Source organism: Triplophysa rosa, linkage group LG13 (assembly GCF_024868665.1).
Source record: "Triplophysa rosa linkage group LG13, Trosa_1v2, whole genome shotgun sequence".
Classification (NCBI taxonomy): Eukaryota; Metazoa; Chordata; class Actinopteri; order Cypriniformes; family Nemacheilidae; genus Triplophysa; species Triplophysa rosa.
In genome coordinates, this window is record NC_079902.1 from 2761699 (window position 1) to 2784491 (window position 22793).

The following is a 22793-nucleotide window of genomic DNA, read 5'->3' on the forward strand; positions in this document are numbered from 1 at the left end:
CGCCACTCTCCGCGAGGTGACCACTGACGAGAGAGCCGGTCTGCTGTCTGGTTCAGGTCGCCCGGGATGTGTATGGCTCGCAGGGAGCTGATCACCTGCTGACTCCACAGGAGGAGACGTCGGGTGAGTCGTGTTAGCTGCCGTGAACGAACGCAACCCTGGTGGTTGATATACGCCACGGCAGCTGTGCTGTCCGACCGGACCAGCACGTGCCTGCCCTGCATGAAGGGTTGAAACCTCTTCAGTGCAAGTAGCACAGCCCACAACTCTAGGCAGTTGATATGCCAACGCAGACGGGGGCCCGTCCACCGCCCCGACACTGCGTGCCCGTTGCACACAGCACCCCAGCCCTGAAGGGAGGCATCCGTCGTTACCACGACGTGTCTTGATACATGCCCTAGGGGGACCCCCTCCCGTAGGAAGGCCATAGACGACCAAGGGGTCAGGGTGCGCCGGCAGAAAGGCGTGATGATCATATGCCTGCTGCCAGTGTGCCACGCTCTCCAAGGAACTCGACTCTGTAGCCAGTGTTGGAGCGGTCGCATGTGCATCAACTCGAGGGGGTCCTCCCCCGCCGAGGATGCCATGTGCCCCAGGAGCCTCTGAAATTGTTTCAGGGAGACTGCTGGCTGCCTGAAATGCTTCAGGCAGTGTAACACTGACCGGGCGCGCTCTGTAGTCAGTCGCGCTGTCATAGAGACGGAGTCGAGTTCCATACCAAGAAAGGAGATGCTCTGAGCGGGAGAGAGCTTGCTCTTTTCCCAGTTGACCTGTAGCCCCAACCGATCTAGGTGCCGGAGCACCAGGTCCCTGTGTGTACACAACAGATCTCGCGAGTGAGCCGAGATGAGCCAGTCGTCGAGATAGTTGAGTACCCGCACACCTTCTTCCCTGAGGGGAAGGAGGGCGGCTTCCACGACCTTCGTAAAGACTCGTGGAGACAGGGACAGACCGAAGGGGAGGACCTTGTACTGATATGCCCGTCCCTCGAACGCGAACCGCAGGAACGGCCGGTGTCGAGGGAGGATCGAGACATGAAAGTACGCGTCCTTCAGGTCGATTGCCATGAACCAATCCTGATGTCTGACAGACGCCAGAATGCGCCTCTGCGTAAGCATCCTGAATCCAGGTCTTATCAGTGTTTGGCGCGCGTTCACGAGAGCACTTCTTCGTCTTCTTCTTGGACAAGAGCACTTTGACGCATGCGTATTAGGTTTGTGCGCCGAACGCCGCATGGGGCTTGCCCCTAGTGGACGCCGGCGATCTGACTCACAACGCGGAAGTGCAACTCTGTGTTTACATGTCCAAGAAGAAGACGAAGAAGTGCTCTCGTGAACGCGTGCCATACACTGACAAGACAGAGGAAAATTTTGGTTTGTTTTTCGCGCATAAAGCATTCTGCTCGCTTCAAAAAAATTCAACTGAGCCACTATGCGTGGATGGACCAATTTACCAGTTGACCATGACACTGGTGGCTTACACATCTGTGGATGAGCCCTCTTCTGCATCTACTACAAATAGATTCTGTGTTTTAGTTAAAGAGCTTGCCAAGAGTGGAAGACAGGTTTATAGAGATGTTCATTTAAATATATCCCCTACATTTCTAACTGAAGTGTGTCACACTAATAATGTATTTGCTGTACATCCTCAGTCATTACAGCGTAAATGGGTAATGGTTAGCTCTAAGGACAAAATGTATGTCAGTCCTCTGACCACCGAACAATATTGAAAGAGACTAAAACGGATTCCTGTAAAAACGTTTACCAGTGAAAAACAGGTAACTGTTAATGATCCCAAACATGTTTCCATAATTCACTGTGTGCCGTATTTAATGGCATACCATTTAAATGTTTTTTCTTTTTTTGTTGAATGTTACACACTTTACATAAGTACTGTTATAATGTGTTTAATGACTAATGTTTTATTAATGTCTTTCTGTGTATGACACTGTGCGCCATACAGTATGGGCAACTTTCTATTGAAGGATTTATGATTGTAACATGATTCTTTGACAGTATAAACATTACTGAACTTAAAACGCCATTAGAAGACACATTTGTGCAATACATATATTTAATTGAAAATACAGTATATTGTAAAGGCAGGCTTTCAAACATTTTAACACTTTTTGAAATATAAGATATGAAGTGAGTTCCTAACATAAATAACTTCAAAATTGATTTTAAATATACTCTATCTTCAAAATAGATTCAATAAAGTATTTTTAAAATATTCTGTCAGTGTATTGTGTCAATAATAATTTCGAGCATAGTGTTAAAATATGCCTAAAATATATTTTAAAATAAATTTAAAATCAATACATTTATAGAATTGTACAAAACTTTCACTTTTACTTTATTTTTCTAAAATGTATTTTTTTAAATATACTAAATTAAACTTTTTAAAAGTAGGTTTGAAGTTCAATGTTAAACAATTAAATAAAGGTATGTTGCTAATATGTTTAAAACTGTGCTATATTTTGTTAGTATATTTACAGTGTATTCTTAAAAAAATATATATATTTGAAATACAAAAAAGTATATATTTTCTAGTTACAGCATTCCCTGTGTGATTATATTTTAAACATAAATCTGGTTACTCCTGTCTGTTTTCTATCCCACAGACAACTTTAATAACTGTGAATGTATGTAGTTTTTGTGGTTTCAACATGTTGGGATTTACAGTGAGAAACAACAGACCAAGATAGGGCAGATTCCTTGGACCTCTGGTTAGAGCCACTATGACCTCAGAGGTTAGACATCTGAGAATGCAGCAAGTTAAGTCCTTAGTGCTTTACAGTTAAATGTGAGTGCATGAAAAAAACCATATTATGTTTAATTCACAATAACTAATGTTTGATTTCTTCTACAAAGTGTGGAGTACCAATGTGTTTTAAAATAAAGTGTGTTTTTATGGCAATGCCAAGAATTTTTCTTAACTCAGATTTATGGCTTTATGACATATGTGGCTGACAAGTGTGGAGCATACAGCCTATGAAATTAGATTCAGCTATCACTGACCAAACCCAGTCATTTTTAAATCACACTCTGATAACTTTAATAATGTACTTATTGATATTTAATATTTCAAAATACAATGTTTGCATATCTTAACCTCATCCCCATTTTTTTTTACAGTAACTCTGGAATGCATATGTCTAGAGGCCTAATCTTGGTCTTGTTTTAAAGAAGAGATTCTATACTTTATTGTAAAAAAATAGTTAAAGCAGTTTAATTGTACATTTATAATAAGACAAAATAAATAAACATTGTTTTATTTTACTAAAAAATCTAAAAAAAATGTTTCTCATCAAAAAAAAACACCAGAAAATTAAAGACATACTTTAATATTTTAAGCTGATATAACAAAAAAAATGTGGTTTCTGGGATACTTTTAATCGTTACACCAACAACTGCCACTAGGTGTCATATTGGCTCCAATGGTTTACTGCATACAAATGACAAATTAATACATTTCATTATTATATATAAGAAGGACATTATTGGAGCTTTCCAATGATATAGCTGTTTTTGAGATTTATTTTAGATTTACAATAAAATATGATTATGAATATGTAATATTTATAATGGTACCAAATGGGCCCAGTGACATTTGAGAAAATTACTTTTAATAACTGATTTCTATTGCAGAACAGTTCTGAAATATAAGAAACTACATTCTTAGAGCTTTCCAATGATATATAGTTTGTCAGGATTAAAATGGAATTATATTGCATAACTTCAGTGTTCCACTGGAACGGTGACATTTAGCAGCATTTAATAGTTTTTATGCTCACTCTTGTCATAAATTAATAAATTACTACTCGTACATAATTTATTTTTGTAAAACACTGATCTAATATGTATTCTAGAGTCTTAGACCTTTCCAATGATACATAATTTGTTATGATTGGATTAGATTTTGTGAAATAATAAAGTAAACCTATAGGTCTTCCACTGTTGGAACAGCGACAATTAAAGGGTTAATTAATGTTAAAAATGTAAAATTGTTTAATATGCTATATGGAGAGATTTTTTACATAATATTATTTTGTACTATGAAAATGTACTATGAATTAATTTGAATGTAATCAGATATGCTGATCAACCACTTTTCCAAATTAGTCACATAAACAGGACTAGAAATGGGGGAATCATGGTGGGACAGGGAGTAAATGTCACCTTAAAAAGTAAAGGATTTATTTTTTTCCATGAAATAGCCTCCAAACACTATTCACATTTCATACATATATAGAGTGGCATTTTTTAGAACTATGGTTTAACAATTTAAAAACGTCCATAGCTACAGTACAGCACTGGTTATGTATACAAAACGTTTAGTATTATATCTAAGCACAAGAAATTTGACACAATGCACATTTCAACATGCTTGTATGTTGTTTCACTTCTCTAAGGTTGGTTATGCTGAATGCTCTTGCCTTGATGGTAGTTCTGAACAGTTACAGGGTACAGGAGGGGAAAAGCAATTCCCTGGTCTGGTTTCTCATAGGCACTTATTAAATTCTTGACTTTTCGGAACAAGCGTTTATTCTGACCTGGTGCCGTCTGTCAAAGAAAACAAAAAATCATGGTAAAAAAATAGTATTTAAATGGCAAGACTGATGACTTAATTAAATTAATATACATATTTTACAGTGAGTATTTGTTGGAAAAATATGCCTTAATGAACTTTAAAGTCTGTGCTGAATTTACAATTGGGTCTTAGGTATTTTGTGCCCTATTAGACTTATTGCTGATTCAATTAAATAGAGAGTTCACCCAAAAAGACAAAAATTATCTTCTGTCATTTATTCACCCTCAAGTGGTTTAAAACTTTGCTATGACTTAGCCTTCTGAGAAAAGGAAGATATATTTAGAACGCTATCAGTGGTTTTGTTTATGAAGTCAATGGGTGCCAATGTTGTTTGGTTGCCAACATTTTTTAGAATATCTTCTTTGTTCGGCAGAAGAAAGAAAGTCATACGGGTTGGGAACGACATGAAGGTGAGTAAATGATAAAGAATTTAAATATTTGGGTGAACTATACCTTTAAGAGGTTCACTACCGGTGAAAGATTGAGAATTATATTTTTTCACATTTTCATTATTAAAATAATAAAAAATCACCAAAATGGTACTAATGTAACTATGGGAAATTATGAAAAACTATAACTATATAATCTTCTAACTTAGTCCCGCTTTGCCTATACATTTTAAACAAATATACTCTTAGCATAGTTTTTAACAGAAAACATTTCAGTCAAGTGACCCCAAACATTTAATACATTTTTCTACAGATTGAACACTCTTAATTGAATGATGAAGGACTTTTAATTTCTAAAATTTCCTTTACATATACATTTTATTTAAACTGTCAAATGAAAATGTTTTTTTTACCCAGATACTTTTTTTCTGGGTTTGATACACAATTTGTCAATTTGCTGTGATGTTTTCCTTTTTAAAAAACTGTGACACCAGTTACTATCAATCGAACTGCAGTTGGTTTGTTTTGATTTAAGACATAATAACAAAACAAAAATACAACTAACTAACAAAATAAAACACAATAAAAACATTAAATTTAACACAAAAATAAAAAAATGGAGTTATCTCATACTGGAACTAAACTCTTCATATATTGTTTGTAGTAATAGGTTAGAAATCAGCCATTAGACCTTTCTCTGTTGACCAATAATCAACCAAGTTGCAATTTTAGCTAGGACCTGAGATTTTTGAAAGACATTATAAAAATTAACAAATGATTGAACGGTTCCCTAAATCACATTTTCCAGAAATGTTCATGCAAATAATTACAGTGTTTACTAACAATGACAATAACTTAATTTCTTTGCATTTTATTTATTGATGTGATGCGGTTTCGTTGTGTGTATGCATTTTCTTTCAAGGTATGCTTAAAATGTCTTCTACCTCAGCTGCCCAGGAGCCCACTGCATCTTGCTGGAGACGGTATGTGTAGACAAAGCCTTTACACCTGCAAATCAAACGTGAAGCAAAGCCAGTGAAGGCATGCATGTACCTGACAATTGTCATGGTAATAAGCTGCATGGTGCTGGTAGTAGAAATCGCACTTGAGTTTGATCTGCTTGCTGATGTAATTTATCAACTAGTATTAGCAATATATTTATACAGAATGTATTAATCTTTTTTAATACAAATACAATTGTTCATTGTTTGAAAATGTTCATTGTACATTAATTGATGGTAAAAATGCTTTATTTGCATTATTTTACTAAAACAATTTATTTTAATTATAAATAGTTGAAGATTAGGTTTAGAGTTACATTACTTAAACTAATTAAATGCTGTAGTTAGAGAAATACTGTTAGTCCGTGTTAACTAATGTACTTCACTAAAAGAAACTAATAGAAACAAATGTAAAATGTAAACTAAAAGAAACTGTAAAGTGTTAAAAACTCACCAACTACCAAAAACATGTGCAGAGATTTCACAAGAACTTACAGAACACAGAGGCAGTATGCCCCAGGCACACTCTCACTGTCTCGAATTAAATAGCTCCCATCTTTGCCCACTTCACACAGGCGCTTTTCACACATTTCTCGGCTGATGGCCCCATGATAAACAGAAAGTGATTCCATGGTGCTGCATGCATTGTTCTCACACAACCACTAACAGCATGTGCTGTTTGTTCATTGAGCAGGAAATGATGAAACAAGGCAGGAAATACGTTCTTCAAAAAAAAGACTCATTTTCTGCAACAAAGGCAAATGCTTGGAAAATGTCAGTTGAATGGTAATTTCAAGAAGTTATGCGAAAATATTTAATTGATATAATTATGTAAAGAAAAAGGTATGTAAACCTTTTAAACATCTCCTTAATATAACTCAACATGTTATATTTCAGGAGGACAACACAAAACAGTAATAATAATTATATTATAATAATATAACAATTTATTTTTTGTCTCTCTGGGGATGCTCTGGTGTGGACTCGCATTCTGTAGCGACATCTGGAGGAACCATCAAGCAGTGTGTGGCCCAAACACACCACAAAGACGAAGCCAAAACTGGGAGCACTGATGACAAGGGATAGATGTCTGGGTCCGGTGGACTTGGGACCACCAGATTGGGACCAGCTCACGAGAGGCAGCCATGTTGTAGCCGGGCTCTGGTGAGGTGGCCGGCACAAAAACAGGGCTAGCCACCCTCAGTGTGGGACATGCAGGCCTCCCTGACTGGCCCGGCTAATTGGCCAGTGGAGCCTGAGGCCTACTGCCCCCATAAAAATGTCTAGGGGAGACCTCCTCCTCTGCACCACCCACTAAGGTGACCCAACAACATGCAACGCAAAGTGCAAAAACTTCTGCAGGGACTATCGAGGACCACAACAGGTAAGGTGATCTTTTAGTGGTTGGTTGAATCCATAACAAAAAAGTTGATCAGTGCAAATCCCATAAGATCTGAATTACAAGCAATGTCCAAAAATTCTTTGGTGTGGTCCTCGAGAGTATGCTTACCCTGGCTCATGCAGACAAGGATGACTGCTGGATCCATTGTTGGTCTGGTTTTCTGTAACTCTGAGAAGATGGAGAGACTGGCAGAGGATCCAAATGCAGCTAAACAAAATGGAGGACACACCATGAAACACAAAGGCAGACATGTAACACATACATTTAAAGAAACTGTAAGGTCTATGATTTTAAGCAGCGCAATGAACCAAAATCATGCCATCATGCAGCTAAGTAAATTGTCAAGTCAATTGGTTAAAAGTGAAATGAAAGGAAAGTGGGAATTCAGTAAGAAAATGTGTTTTTCACTTGGTTAGTAATGTTGAACAGTGCATTAAAAAAAGGCATATTCGTTTACACAATGTGTTTTTCAATTCAGGTTAGTGCTTTACCTGTGATAAACTAACCATCTGTCCAGTGTGTCTCTGCTTTTGGCCTGCTTTCTGGCATACCTGTAGGCTCAAGAATTCTCTGCGACCCCACATACAGTACAAGAATAAGTGGCATAAAGAATGTATGCATGGCAACCCTTATCAAAAAGTAGTATACTTTAAGTTCCCTTTTTAAGTATACTTAAGTAAAGTTCAAGTATATTTTTAAGTATAATTTATGTAGTAGTATACTAATATCAATGGACATACTTGAAAGTGTACTATTTGAATACCGCTTGGGACTTAATTGGCCCACTTTTTAGTTTATAAATGTTTACTTTTAGTACTTTACGTGTAACAGTAGTAAATTGAGTACACAACTAGTTTACAGTTAAGTTTTTAATTTGTACTACAGCTATACTCCAAGTAAACTTGTTGGTATACTAAAAGTTCACGTTTAATCTATGAAACTACACTTTGAGGTTTACACCCAGTAAACTATTAGTTAAGTAGTTTTTATACTGCAAGTATACTTGTAGAGTTTCTTTAGGTGTGCAGGTAGTTTACTAGTTAATTACTTGTAGCACACTTGTAATTTATAAAAGTAAAAACTTTATCATTTACTCTCATGAAACTACCAATTTAAGTGAACTTTGCAGATATACTGATGTTAACTACACTTTAAAGGGGTCATATTTTCTGTGTCTTTGCCCATGCATGTTTTAGACACGTAAAATTGCAAAAATCTACGTCAGTTCGTGGTATGATTTGACTAAGACCGCCCAAATGTAAGTAAGGTGGGCGTACTTGTCAGTACATTGATATCTCAATAACCCTGTTCCTGTTATTTACTTGGAAGAGTCTAAACTAAATGTGATAGTTAACTTAACGCCGTTAGCATAGCAATAGCGTGTTAGCTTGCTTTCTGTTCACACTGTGGAATATCATCTTGCCTCTGGTTTGTCTTGTGTGCTAACTGTTTCTCTTTTTAAGCGAGTATACTACGATCCATCGAGCAACCTTGGTAAGTTGGAATTGCACTTCAAATCCGGTGAGTTATGGCTTCTATTCCTATTATTGTTACTTGCACCTCATGTCATATGTTTAGCTTAGCCTTCTCTGTCAGCTGCGAGGGCTTTATATGCGATAAATGCAGGGAAATAGTTAGGCTGACAGAGAAGATCTTAGAATTAGAGTCTCGCATCCAATCTTTATCTGAGGATAGTAAGAGTTTAACGACGATAGAAAACACTTTGGATGCGAGCAACATTAGCGCACACAGCTCGGTTCCGGTTGAAAATCCCCCGCAGCTGGGAAACTTCGTGACTGTGAGACGGCGTAGTCGCAGGACAAAACATCACTCGACCGTTCCGATTACAGTCTCGAACAGGTTTGCCCCGCTCAGTGACGCACCGACTGAGAAACCTGCTGAAAGTGCCCTAGTTATCGGTGATTCTATTGTTCGGAACGTTAACATAGAGGCACCAGCCACCATAGTCCAATGTTTACCGGGAGCCAGAGCGCCTGACATCAAGTCAAATTTAAATGTGCTGGCTAAGGCTAATCGTAAATTCAGTAAGATTGTCATTCACGTCGGCACAAATGATGTTCGACTCCGTCAATCGGAGATCACAAAAGATAACATTAAAGAGGTGTGTGAGCTCGCAAGCATGATGTCAGACACTGTAATATTCTCTGGCCCCCTCACTGCTTATCGTGGTGATGAGATTTATAGCAGATTATCATCACTAAATGGCTGGTTGTCTGAGTGGTGCCTGCAGAATGATATAGTTTTTATAAATAACTGGAAGAGTTTTGAGGGCAGACCTGACCTGTTGAAACGAGATGGTCTCCATCCCTCCTGGGCTGGGACTTCCATCCTGTCTAGAAATATGGCAAAAAGTCTTAATGCTAATGCTAAAACTTGACTCGCTGGGGCCCAGGTCAGGGAGCAGACAGTATGGCTTAACCAACTGTCTGCTTGCCGTCTCACGTCGCAGAATACACAAAATGTACAACATGTAGTAATCCGTTCTCCCAAACATCACAAAATAGAGACTGTGTCTGTCCCCCGGATTAGCAAACATAAAATAATGCGTAAACCTCTTGAAAGTAATTTAATAAACGTTAAACAAACTAAACATGAACAAAATACAGATAATCAACTGTTACGACTCGGATTGCTAAATATTAGATCTCTCTCTAATAAAGCACTTTTTGTTAACGATATGATAACAGATCATAAAATAGACATGCTCTGTTTGACAGAAACATGGCTAAAACCAGATGATTATATTGCTTTAAATGAATCTGTCCCCCAAGATTATTATTATAAACACGAGCCTCGTCTAAAAGGCAGAGGGGGAGGTGTCGCAGCACTTTACAATAACTCTCTTAGCATTTCCCAGAAGTCGAACTCTAAATATAATTCTTTTGAAGTCATGGTTCTTCATGTTTCAACACCTAATACTAAAGATAAAACACTTTTTAAATTGATTCTAGCTATTGTATATAGGCCTCCAGGGCACCACACAGATTTTATTAAAGAATTTGGTGGGTTCTTATCAGAACTAGTACTGGCCGCAGATAGACTCCTTGTCGTTGGTGACTTTAACATCCACGTAGATAACGTTACAGATGCCTTAGGAATGGCTTTCAAAGACACTCTTAACTCCATGGGCATTAGTCAACATGTGTCAGGACCCACTCACCTTCGTAATCATACTTTAGATTTAATACTGTCTTACGGTATAAATGTGGACGACGTTAAAATCCTTCAGCAGAGTGAAGACATTTCGGATCATTATCTGGTATTATGTTTGCTTCACTGGCCTACGGCTGCAAATAAAACTCATTGTTACAAATATGGTAGAACAATAACTTCAACTACCAAAGATGCGTTTCTCGATAATCTGCCCGAATTGTCTCAAATCATGAGAAATAACGTTGAAGATCTTGACATTACCACTGAAAATTTTAATTCCACCTTCTCGGTAACGCTAGACAAAGTTGCTCCACTACGTTTAAAGAAGATTAAAAATGGCAGCCCCACACCGTGGTATAATGAACACACTCAGGCTCTAAAGAAAGCGGCCCGAAAAATGGAGCGCAACTTTAAGAAAACTAAATTAGAGGTATTTCGTACAGCATGGAAGGATAGTATTCGAAAATACAGGAAAGCCCTAATAACTTCTAGATCCGCCTACTTTTCATCACTAATAGAAGAAAACCAGCACAACCCTAGGTTTTTATTTAACACGGTGGCTAAATTAACAAAAAATAAATCGTCAGTGACTTCTGATCCTGTATATCAGCATAGCAGTGATGAATTTATGAACTACTTCACATATAAAATCCAAGATATTAGAGAAAAAATTATAACAATGCAATCAGAAGTGAAACCCGCTGAACAAACTAACTACAGCGCCCTTAAGGAGAAAATGCAATTATTTTATACCGTAGATCAAGATGAGCTGTCTAAAATTATTAGATCATCTAAATCAACAACATGCATACTAGACCCTATACCTACAAATCTACTGAAAGAGATGCTCCCAGAAATTATAGATCCTCTTCTTGGTATTATTAACTCATCTCTGACATTAGGACATGTGCCTAAAGCATATAAGGTGGCTGTTATAAGGCCCCTTGTCAAAAAACCCCAACTCGACCCTAGAGAACTAGGGAACTACAGGCCTATATCGAATCTACCTTTCATATCTAAAGTTCTGGAAAAAGTAGTTTCAACTCAATTATGCTCCTTCCTCCAAAGGAATGACATCAATGAAGAATTCCAGTCTGGATTTAGAGCATGTCACAGTACAGAGACTGCTTTGATCAGAGTTACAAATGATCTGCTATTGGCGTCTGACCGAGGTTGTATCTCGTTATTGGTGCTGCTAGACCTTAGTGCTGCATTCGATACCATTGACCACAGCACACTCCTACATAGACTCGAAAATTATGTCGGCATTAAGGGAATAGCTTTGAAATGGTTTAAATCTTATTTATCCGACCGTTTTCAATTTGTAGCAATAAACAATGAGGTGTCACGCAAATCGCAAGTCCAGTACGGTGTACCACAGGGCTCAGTCTTAGGGCCTCTGCTCTTCGCATTATACATGCTACCTCTAGGAGATATAATAAAGCGACACGGAGTTAGCTTTCACTGTTATGCTGATGATACTCAACTTTATATTTCCTCGAAGCCTCATGAAACACAGCAGTTCCATCGAATAATGGAATGCATAGTCGATATAAAAAACTGGATGAGTAACAACGTGTTGTGTGTGTGGAGTGTTTTGTGTGTGGGTGTGTCTGTCTTCTGTGTTTTCAACCTTTTCTTGTTTTTGCAGGTACAACTTTGATTGTTTTGCTTGTAGTCAATGTGTCTCATGTGCAGCTGCTTTGTAACAATGAAAATTGTAAAAGCACTATATAAATAAAGTTGAGTTGAGTTGAGTACATTGCTTTGGAACCTGGTGTTCCAAATATGGTAAGAGGCGTTACATTTCCGTCACATGCTTGCAGTATTCGACCAATCACTACGCACTGGTTAACTGGCCAATCATAACACACCTCGCTTTTCAGAGCGATGAGCTTTGTACAACATTTGCACGTTTCAGAGAGGCAGGGTAAAGATGAGATTGAAACATGCAGCATTTTTTAACCTTAAATCGTGCATTATATCTAATACAAACGATAATTGTCAGGGCTGGGTTGAAAGATGTTTTATTATTTCAGGACACTCAGGTGGGAAACGTAAAAGTTCGTGAGAGACAGGATCCTTCCGGAGTCCTGGGGGGAAACGGCTAACTGCAAGGCCAACCGAGTAACCCCGGCGTACGGCAGCGTCAGCCGGAGAAGTGGGAAGATGTCCTTAGGGCCACACCGTAGGCAGGATCAGCGGTAGGAGAGTTCAGTGGTAGATGCGGAGAAAACAACTGGTAGACAGGAGATCCAGTAGAATCCGAGGTGTGGGTGGCACTGGGGAACCGGGAAAAACAACCCCCGCAAAAATTAACCCATTGGGGGAAAGGAGAAAACAGCTAGGCAAACGGGGATCGCCTGGGCAAAAAGTAAAGAAACAAAGGGAAATCCTACTGAAAAGAGTGATCTCTTCAGGGAGAAAATCCAAAGTAAAAAAAAAACACACGAAACACTTCCTTCCACACGACAAAACTAGGCAAGACCAGCACCAAGTACTCGTAGTGTCCCGTAGGTGTGTTAAATGCTGTCTTCCACTCATCTCCCTCTCGAATACGAACAAGGTGGTAGGCATTGCGGAGGTCTAATTTAGTGAAGACCTTGGCTCCCTGCAAGAGATCAAAGGCAGAAGACATAAGAGGTAGGGGGTACCTATTCTTAACAGTTATGTCGTTCAACCCTCGGTAATCGATGCAGGGACGCAGAGAGCCATCCTTCTTCTGAACGAAGAAGAACCCAGCGCTAGCGGGGGAGGAGGAATGGCGAATGAGTCCAGACTGCAGAGAATCGCGAATGTACTGGTCCATGGCCTCTCTCTCAGGACCGGACAGGGAGAATAAACGACCCCTGGGAGGAGAAGTGCCGGAGAGGAGGTCTATGGCGCAGTCGTAGGGGCGATAAGGAGGGAGGGATATGGCCCGAGACTTGTTGAAGACCGCACCGAGGTCGTGGTATTCCGCCGGGACAGAGGTCAGGTTGCCGGCTTCGACCTGAGGAGCACTAGAGACAGAGACAGGAGACAAGGCAGGACCTAGACAAGACAAATGACAAGTCGGAGACCACGGAAAAATAGTGTTATTAGCCCAATCAACATGAGGACTGTGCTGTAGCAACCACAGGTGCCCGAGGACAATAACATTGTTGGGGGACTCGAGTATGTACAGCACGATGTTCTCGTGATGATTACCAGAAATAAATAAACTTACACTAGGGGTGCAATGGGTGACAGTGAGGAGGTGAGCGCCACCCAGCGACCAACCGGAAACTGGACTCGAGAGGGGGATGGACGGTATCTGCCACCTCCGCGCCGTGACTGAATCAATGAAGTTGCGCTCGGCCCCCGAATCCACTAGGGCAAGGCCGGAGCATGTGACCCCCTGGAACTCCAGTTTGAAGGATAGTCGGGTGTGCGACGAACCAGCAGGAGAACCGAGAATTTTACCCACTAGTATCCTCCGATCTACTAGCGGGTGTTGGCTTTTACTTGACATTTGAAGGCAAAATGTCCTGACTTTCAGCAATAAAGGCAGAGCCCCTGGGATAGCCGTTGTTGCTTCTCCATGGGTGTGAGGCGAAGTCGCCCCAATTGCATAGGTTCCGGGTCCACCGGACCCGACGGTGGCGGAGCGGGGGTAGAGGAGAGGGAAGGCTCTACACCAGAGGTGCCCAAACTAGGGCCCGCGGGCCAAAGTTGGCCCGCTGAGACTTCTATTTTGGCCCGCGATGCCATATATGACAAGAGGGGAAAAACGGCAATCATGCAGATTTTCATTTCTAATTTAACATAATATTTTAACATTTTACATGACATGTTTTTGAGTGACAATAACGTACGTTAAAATTAAAGGATTAATTATTTATGATTAAGCGAATTTGACTCTTATTTACTGTGCATGCGTACTGTGACTCGCAGAAACGGCGCGCTTTGTGACAAGGAACGTTAACATTAATAATGGAGAGGGGGTGGCAGTGGCACACTGACAAGAGACATTTTAAAAAAAATTGGCAAAACGATTTTCTTTTTACTGAGGTTAATTCAAAGGCAGTGTGTCTAGTTTGCAAACAGTCAGTCACTGTGCTGAAAGAGTACAATATTCATCGTCATTATGAAACAAAACATTATTCAGCTTTCTCAAAGTACAGCGGCGAGGCGCGAAAGCAAGAGGCTAACAAGCTGCTTGCTAAACTTCGATCGGAGCAGAGTACACTTCTGCGTCCTTCGTCAGCTCAAGAAAGTGCCACACGGGCCAGCTATCAAATTTCTGCATTAATTGCTAAAGGTGGAAGGGCCTTCGCAACTGGAGAGTTTGTCAAAGAATGCCTTGCAGTAGCTGCAGAAGCAGTATGCCCCTCTCAAATAATAACATTTTCGCAAATCAGCTTGTCAAGGAATACCGTTACCCGACGCATAGTGGACATGGCAGAGGACATTGGTGAGCAAATCAAGGCAAACGCAGCAGCCTTTTCTGCCTTTTCAATAGCTTGCGACGAGAGCACAGATATATCTGATTCCGCACAGCTGTTGGTATTTCTACGTGAAGTAAATGACGATTTTGAAGTGACACAAGAGCTTGCTGGCACCGAGACTCTTTCAGGGACTACTAAAGGTGAGGACCTTTTCTTTGCCGTTGAGCGCATGTTAAAAAAGAACGAATTACAATGGAAGAATATGGCTGGAATTACAACTGACGGAGCCCCAGCAATGGTAGGGAAGAAACGTGGCCTTGCTACGTTGGTGTCTCAGAAAGTCCGTGAGTGTGGGGGGAAAGTCGTGAAGTACCACTGTATTTTACATCAAGAACAGCTATGTGCCAAATCCATTGGGCTTGTTGATGTGATGCGTGAAGTCGTCAAAATTGTCAATAACATACGCTCCAAGGCGCTGACTCACCGGCAGTTCAAGGTACTGTTGGACGAGATGGATGCGCAATATGGTGATGTGCTGTACCATCAGGAGGTTAGATGGCTGAGCCGAGGAAAAGTTCTCAAGAGGTTTTTTGATTTGCGCGATGAAATCAGAGCTTTTCAGGAAAGCAAGAATAGTAACTTCCAATTGCCCATGGACCAGAAATGGCTTTCTGACCTGGCTTTCCTTGTGGACATCACAGAGCTGCTTAATGTTTTGAATGTTCAGCTCCAGGGAAAAGACCAGATTATTACCCAGCTTTTCGATCATGTCAAAGCCTTCAAACAAAAACTACTGCTGCTCAAAAGACATCTCTCAGCAGGTAACATTCATAGTTATAGTATTTACTGTTTATCCAGTGGTATCAGCTGTATTATTTTATATATTTGTTAATAAAGCGAATAATTTTTTTTATAAAGTTCTTTTAACTTGTTTATTAATTATCTTCACTGTCTTCTTTTTGCTTTTTTGTCAGTTTTTTACTTGTTTTTACATACCTGCATATCATTCACTACTACATGTCTCTCACTGTCCCCCCCCCCAGCATTTTTTAACCTTAAATCGTGCATTATATCTAATACAAACGATAATTGTCAGGGCTGGGTTGAAAGATGTTTTATTATTTCAGGACACTCAGGTGGGAAACGTAAAAGTTCGTGAGAGACAGGATCCTTCCGGAGTCCTGGGGGGAAACAGCTAACTGCAAGGCCAACCGGGTAACCCCGGTGTACGGCAGCATCAGCCGGAGAAGTGAGAAGATGTCCTTAGGGCCACACCGTAGGCAGGATCAGCGGTAGGAGAGTTCAGTGGTAGATGCGGAGAAAACAACTGGTAGACAGGAGATCCAGTAGAATCCGAGGTGTGGGTGGCTCTGGGGAACCGGGAAAAACAGCCCCCGCAAAAACTAACACATTGGGGGGAAAGGAGAAAACAGCTAGGCAAACGGGGGTTGACTGGGCAAAAAGTAAAGAAACAAAAAGGTAAATCCTACTGAAAAGAGTGATCTCTTCATGGAGAAAATCCAAAGTAAAAAAACCACACGAAACACTTCCTTCCACACGACAAAACTAGGCAGGACAAAAAACAAGGTCTAGATGAATAATCCTTAGACAAGACAAGACAAGACAAGACAAGACAAGACTTTAGGTACAGAGTGACTAATGTCAACAATCGCACAAGGAACAGTGATAAGTGGCAGTGGCTTTAAAGAGGTGAGGTTGATAGACACCAGGTGATAACACTGAGGCTAATGAGGAGGAGATCAGTAGGCTGATGGGGAACACTTAGACACGGACAGTGAACACATGAGGTTGTCAGACAGCCTCCACGTGCTAGGACATTCACCCATTCACACATGACAAGATACACAACATAACATGTGCTAACCCAAAAACCCAACAGATAATATTCGTTTTAGCCATGTTATATGACCCCTTCAAAGTTTAAATATGAACTTCTTGAAATCAAAAAGGTTAAAAGTTGAACTAATAAGTTCTATAAGTAACCCTTTGTTATTTGGTATACTGTTAGAAGTTCTTTTTAGAACCTCTATTGTGGCAAAAGGGTTCAAATTAGAACCTGGCCTGTTACCAAGGGTTCTTTTCGAACCTTTTCTAAAATTGACTTGGACAATATGATATATATATATATACTATATACTAAATAGATTTTTATGTTGCTGTTATTATAATTCCTATATAATTGCATTATCATAGTTTTAGCCTACTTTAGTTTACATTTACATTAGTTAAATATAAAGATTAATTTCCCCATGAAGAAACACAGAGAAAAAAATCTCCAATCGTTTTAACTTATTTCAAACATCTAAAATGACATTGACTTATGATTTCCAGAGCCAGTAGTCTTCAAGGCACAACAAACATAAACCTGTTTTAGCAGAAATAAACAGTCTGTTTATTTAGGTAAACTATGTGCTGATTTATTGACTATTATAATTTATTCTGTCCAGTACATGAACTAAACTTCATAACATATTAAAATGTAAATACATTCTGTGTAGGTCAGCAGTAGTCTATAGTCTTAAAGGCATACTTAACCCAAATAATGAAAATTCTGTCATAATTTACTCACCCTCTGATTGTTCCAAACCTGTATACATTTATTTGTTTTGCTGAACACACATGAAGATATTTGGAAGAATGTCAGATCTCATCCCCCATTTACTGCCATAGTAGGGAAAATAAATACTATAGGAGTCAATAGGGGGTGAGATTCTTCATAATATACACTGACCAAAATTATAAACGCAAAACTTTTGTTTTTGACCTCATTTTTCATGAGCTGAACTCAAAGATCTAAGACTTTTTCTATGTACACAAAAGGCCTATTTCTCTCAAATATTGTTCACAAATCTGTCTAAATCTGTGTTAGTGAGCACTTCTCCTTTGCCGAGATAATCCATCCACCTCACATGTGTGGCATATCAAGATGCTGATTAGACAGCATGATTATTCCACAGGTGTGCCTTAGGCTGTCCACAATAAAAGGCCACTCTAAAATGTGCAGTTTTATCCCACAGCACAATGCCTCAGATGTCGCAAGTTTTGAGGGAGTGTGCAATTGATATGCTGACTGCAGGAATGGCCACCAGAGCTGTTGCCTGTCAATTGAATGTTCATTTCTCTACCATGAGCCGTCTCCGAAGGCGTTTCAGAGAATTTGGCAGTATATCCAATTGGTCTTACAACCGCAGACCACATGTAATGACACCAGCCCAGGACCTCCACATCCAGCATCTTTACCGCCAAGATCGTCTGAGACCAGCCATCTGGACAGCTGCTGCAACAATCGGTTTGCATAACCAAAGAATTTCTGCACAAACTGTCAGAAACCGTCTCAGGGAAGCTCATCTGCATGCCCGTCGTCCTCATCAAATTTTTCAAATTTGTGGTTTTCCAGATGTCTCTCTACTATCACGTTGCCATTAATGTGGAACCCACAACCACTTTTAATCATTCAATGTGTTTTCTGTTGAATTTTTTGTTTTCCAGATGTGTCTCTCTACTATCATATTGCCATAAATGTGGAACCCACAACCTGTACAAAGACTCAAAAGCCAAACCTTTTATGAACGGATAATCCTTCACCTCCATGTATGCCTATCCACAACGAACATGCAACAGGTAATGTTTGATCTAAATTGATAAATGCAAAAACTGTGAGTAAAACATTTTATTGACTCAGTCTTATGTACTGGGTATTGCAGAGGGCACAACATAACACAAATGAGATTCACTGATTTGTGGTGTTCTGTTTCAAGATCTGTGTCCACACGTTATGCATTTGTGCCTTTTCCTTTTAAAGCACACTCTACGGTATGTAAAAATCATGTCTATGATAGTGAACTTACGTAGAGATCTATGTAAAGTGGTTTGCTATTCTGTATTAGTACAAAGGTATATTTAAATGAACCTTTTTCACTTAGTAGGCCATCATATGGTTTGGCTGTGCAGCAGAATTTGTCCGTGCAAGACGCTGAGCATTTTTTCATCAATGATCTGGATTACCATCACAGGTAAATAACATATTATTTATATTCAGGTTTGGCTCTCTCTATTCAGTATTTTTGGTCAGTTTAAAAGGGATTTGTTTATAACAGTTTATTGAAACAACGATGCTAAAACATAAACATAAAATTTGTCCAAATCTTTGGACTATACACAGCAACAGTAATATGAAAATGAATGGATGAATGAATGAATAATCCTTATCATTACTTCAGGCTGTGGCCTCTTGATATTTACTGATGATACATGTCCCTCTAATGTGTGAGATGTCATTAAGCTCTATAGCTAAAATTACAGAGTTGAAGATGTTGAAGTTAATTGTTATTTTATTAATTTGTCTGTTTCTTTCTCTCAGGTGTCAGTGAAGCCTACACATCAGTGCAATGTGGCTGCTGATGGGCAAAATATCACTTTAAATGTTTTTGTGTGTGTGTGTGTTGTATTTGAATTACTTATTCTTGCACTTTTTCAAAAAACAGACTGCTGAAGGATCATACAACTGGGATTTACACAGCTATGCACTGCATGCATCAGTTTATGGACTTTCTCTCTACTTATGGATGATGTTAGGAAGAATTTTACTCATTGTAATTTTGTTTTGTCTGAAATTTTTAAAATAAATATTTATTGGAGAATCATGGTGTTGTGTCTGTGTTATGAAATATTATAGTATGTGTAGAATAATAACAAAACTACTGAAATGACTAGAAAGGGGTTCCAAAAGAAACTCTTCTGGTTATTTAATGCACCTTTTCCAGAGGGTTCAAATTGGAACCTTTTTAAAAATGTTCAAAAAGTAACCGTTAAGGTTCTGCCAGTTGCAATCTCCAGGAACCTCAAAAGGTTCCTTTTTAAACCTTTTCTTAGAGTGTCATGAACTGCACAAAGACATGCAGATGAGGCTCCAAAGTTTATTAAAAAGGGGTACTCTAAAGACAAAATCCAAAAGACAGGCATGAGTCCAAACACAGGTGGTCCGTCCAAATACAGCAAACAAATCCACAAGACAAAGGCAAACAGAGTGATGCACAAGTAAATCAAAACCAAGACATAGAGACCGCTAGGAACTGCAATATGATAATGAGTGATTGAAACAACCGGGAATAAATAGGCAGACAAACAACAGTTAACAGGACACAGGTGAAGGCAATAGGCTTGTTTGAGATGCACCTTGCCTCGCCTGAAAAGAAGACGAGAGTAGGCGCCTGCAGTAAGGGGAGGAGTGAAAACAGCGCAGGCAAGACGGACACTTCCCAAATCGCGCTGTCGAGTCGACTGGAAACGTCAGCAATGGAATAGATCGCGTTCACGTTTTTTATCGCATTTTTCTTGGGCCAACTGAGTTTAAAAGTGAGAAATGTTCTAAATCGTAGCCTATATTAGACAAACTCTCAACCATGTCAAGGCTGTACGAAAGAATTTAGATATGTTCTTTGACAAACGAATGCTTAATCTTAGAATCTCCTATTTCAAGTTCCCAGTTTATCCCAAACAAAAAAATCAAAATTGTATGTGATATTTATACTTCTGGGGAGTTCCTATATTGTGTAAATTCTGTAACTCATTTCCAGAAAACACAGATCCTATTTTTTCAGAGCATAGTTTTCTTTAATTCCTGGACAAAGTGCAATAATTGTGGTTAAATGAGTAAAATGTTGTGAATTTAACATGTCATTTATAAAAAAAATGTAATATGGAAACTGTGAAAAAGGAGGTCAAACTTTTTTTTAATATTAATAACTTTTGTTAGCTAAGAATTTAATTCCCAAATGTATTTTTAATTGTTTGTAGTATTTAAGAATTATTTGGGACAATATTTAAAAATGCTGTCAAAAGCAAATAATAAAAAGCTGGAATTTTGTTAGACTTATTCGATAATATAAATTATATTTCTTGTTTTGAATTTAATAATACGGATGGATTGAACATTTTGATTTTTTTCTTTCCTTTTTGTCTTTGTTGTTTGGTTTGTATTATCTTTTATTTTTTCTCGTCTGTTTTTGAATGTAAACTGTATACCATCTTGTTTTGTAATGTTTGTGTTATAATTTAATAAAAAGCGCTTTTTATCGCAGATGAAATCTATGCAATTGAATTGCCACTGCTTTTACATCAAGGTGGTTATGAGGACTATATATTTCACAAAGGTGTGTTTTTTCCACATATAAATCTCAAAACCTACTTCAGTTAATGGACTTATTAATGGAACTCTTAAGAAAAAAGATATCAGCTGACATTCTCGCCCAATGATCATTTAAGCTGTGTCGTCAGCAAGTTGTTTCCCATCGTGCTTTTCATCAGCGTAGTCGGTGGAGAGCAACTGCGCCCGACTGAAGAATCCGATACAGCCGCCTGGCCGTCGCGAGAGTTTTTTGACACACGTCAGCATGAATCAGAGCAAGGTGGACGTAACTCGGACACATTTCTTACCGGCATGCATCTCGCGCTGATCACCGGTGATCGGTTCTGCGCAGAATTTGGCCATCTCAAACGAGCCTAATAACAGATGAGTCCGGTCAATGGTTATGAGTCCATGTGATGAGGGGAGTGCCCTCTGGTGGATTTGAGAGGGCACTGCAGTTGGTGACTGTGACAGTAGTACATTTGGAAGTACACTTCAGGGTGTATACTTAGTTAACTACTAGTTGAAGTATGCTTGTAATTTTATGAAAATACTATTTAGATATTATTTTTGCACTTGAAATACTTGTAATATACCATAAACTGTACATGTATAAGTGACTTAAAATCATTAATTACATAATCAAAAGTTTTCACCCTACTAGGAAAATATTAGGAAACACATATCAGATTTTGAAGTAAGCTAAATCAACAAAATAAGTCAATTCAATTATCTTTAATTCTATATAATGCTATATTTTTATAGCACGATTCACATCTTTCAAAGCTTTACTAACATAATAATATAATAAGTAGTGACAGAAGTATAAAACAGGAAATCATGCAATAGATATAATAAATAGAAAACCTTTCAATAAGTTAAATACAAAGAGTAATAACCAAAGAGAGTCAAAACATTAATTTGTGGTTACGTGTAATAACTGTACAAAGTATTTGTTACAGGCAGGCATATATATTTTTGACATATAAGGGAGCATATATCATATATGTGAAAGGTTGTCAAGGTCATCCATCAATGTCATGAAGTTAATTACTATTGGAAGCCTCCAAATGCAGTACGTGTTGAGACAGATGATTGGGTTCGTAATAACAATCACAGTTCTGTAAGAAAGAAAAACAATATTACAATAATACTTACATTACAAATATAAGTGTACATATCAGGAATCGGGGAAGGCAGAACTCAAGCGCAGGCAGCGGTGCAAAACACAAAACTTTATTAAACTAACAAAAACCCACGATGGGGGAAAAACCAAAACTGAACAAAGATAAACTCACACAAAACTTTAAAACAAAGACTTCTCACGAGGGGGCAAAAACAAGAGAACAGGATAACTTAACTTAACTTCCACAAACTTAGACTGACTAAAAATACAAGGCATCAAGACAAGGTAAGAACCTCAAACATGGCACAGTACTAACCAAAGCAAATGCATGGCAGGGTAACAAGCAAATCGAAATAGCACAGGACAGTAAACACAAGGGCATATTAAATAGGGAACCAAATCAAGAGGGGAACAGTTGCAGGGCATGAAATAATTAACAATCAATAATGAGGAAACGAGAGGGCGGGAACAAAGACGAGAGCGGGAACAAATTCGAGCGGAGAGAGCGCATGGCATGCCAAAACAAACAATGCCATGTCTCTCTCCACACT

The 22793-nt window shown here is 38.8% G+C and overlaps 1 protein-coding gene and 1 long non-coding RNA gene across 3 annotated transcripts; one reads left to right on the forward strand and one right to left on the reverse strand.

The window, feature by feature from the left end:
- Nucleotides 1-2935: 2935 nt before the first annotated feature.
- On the reverse strand, nt 2936-6644 carry sh2d1ab (SH2 domain containing 1A duplicate b). Its single transcript, XM_057349839.1, has 3 exons — nt 6479-6644; nt 5927-5990; nt 2936-4565 (listed from the first exon to the last, which is right to left on the reverse strand). The coding sequence occupies exons 1-3, from the start codon at nt 6613-6615 to the stop codon at nt 4410-4412; spliced, it is 357 nt and encodes a 118-aa protein (XP_057205822.1). The 5' UTR covers nt 6616-6644; the 3' UTR covers nt 2936-4409.
- Nucleotides 6645-17761: 11117 nt separating this feature from the next.
- LOC130564163 (uncharacterized) lies at nt 17762-19541 on the forward strand. Of its 2 annotated transcripts, XR_008964209.1 has the most exons (4): nt 17762-18610; nt 18748-18802; nt 18916-19002; nt 19350-19541. It is a non-coding gene; the product is annotated as an uncharacterized LOC130564163 (long non-coding RNA). The 2 variants fall into 2 exon arrangements; XR_008964208.1 differs by having other exon boundaries at nt 17762-18802.
- Nucleotides 19542-22793: the final 3252 nt, after the last annotated feature.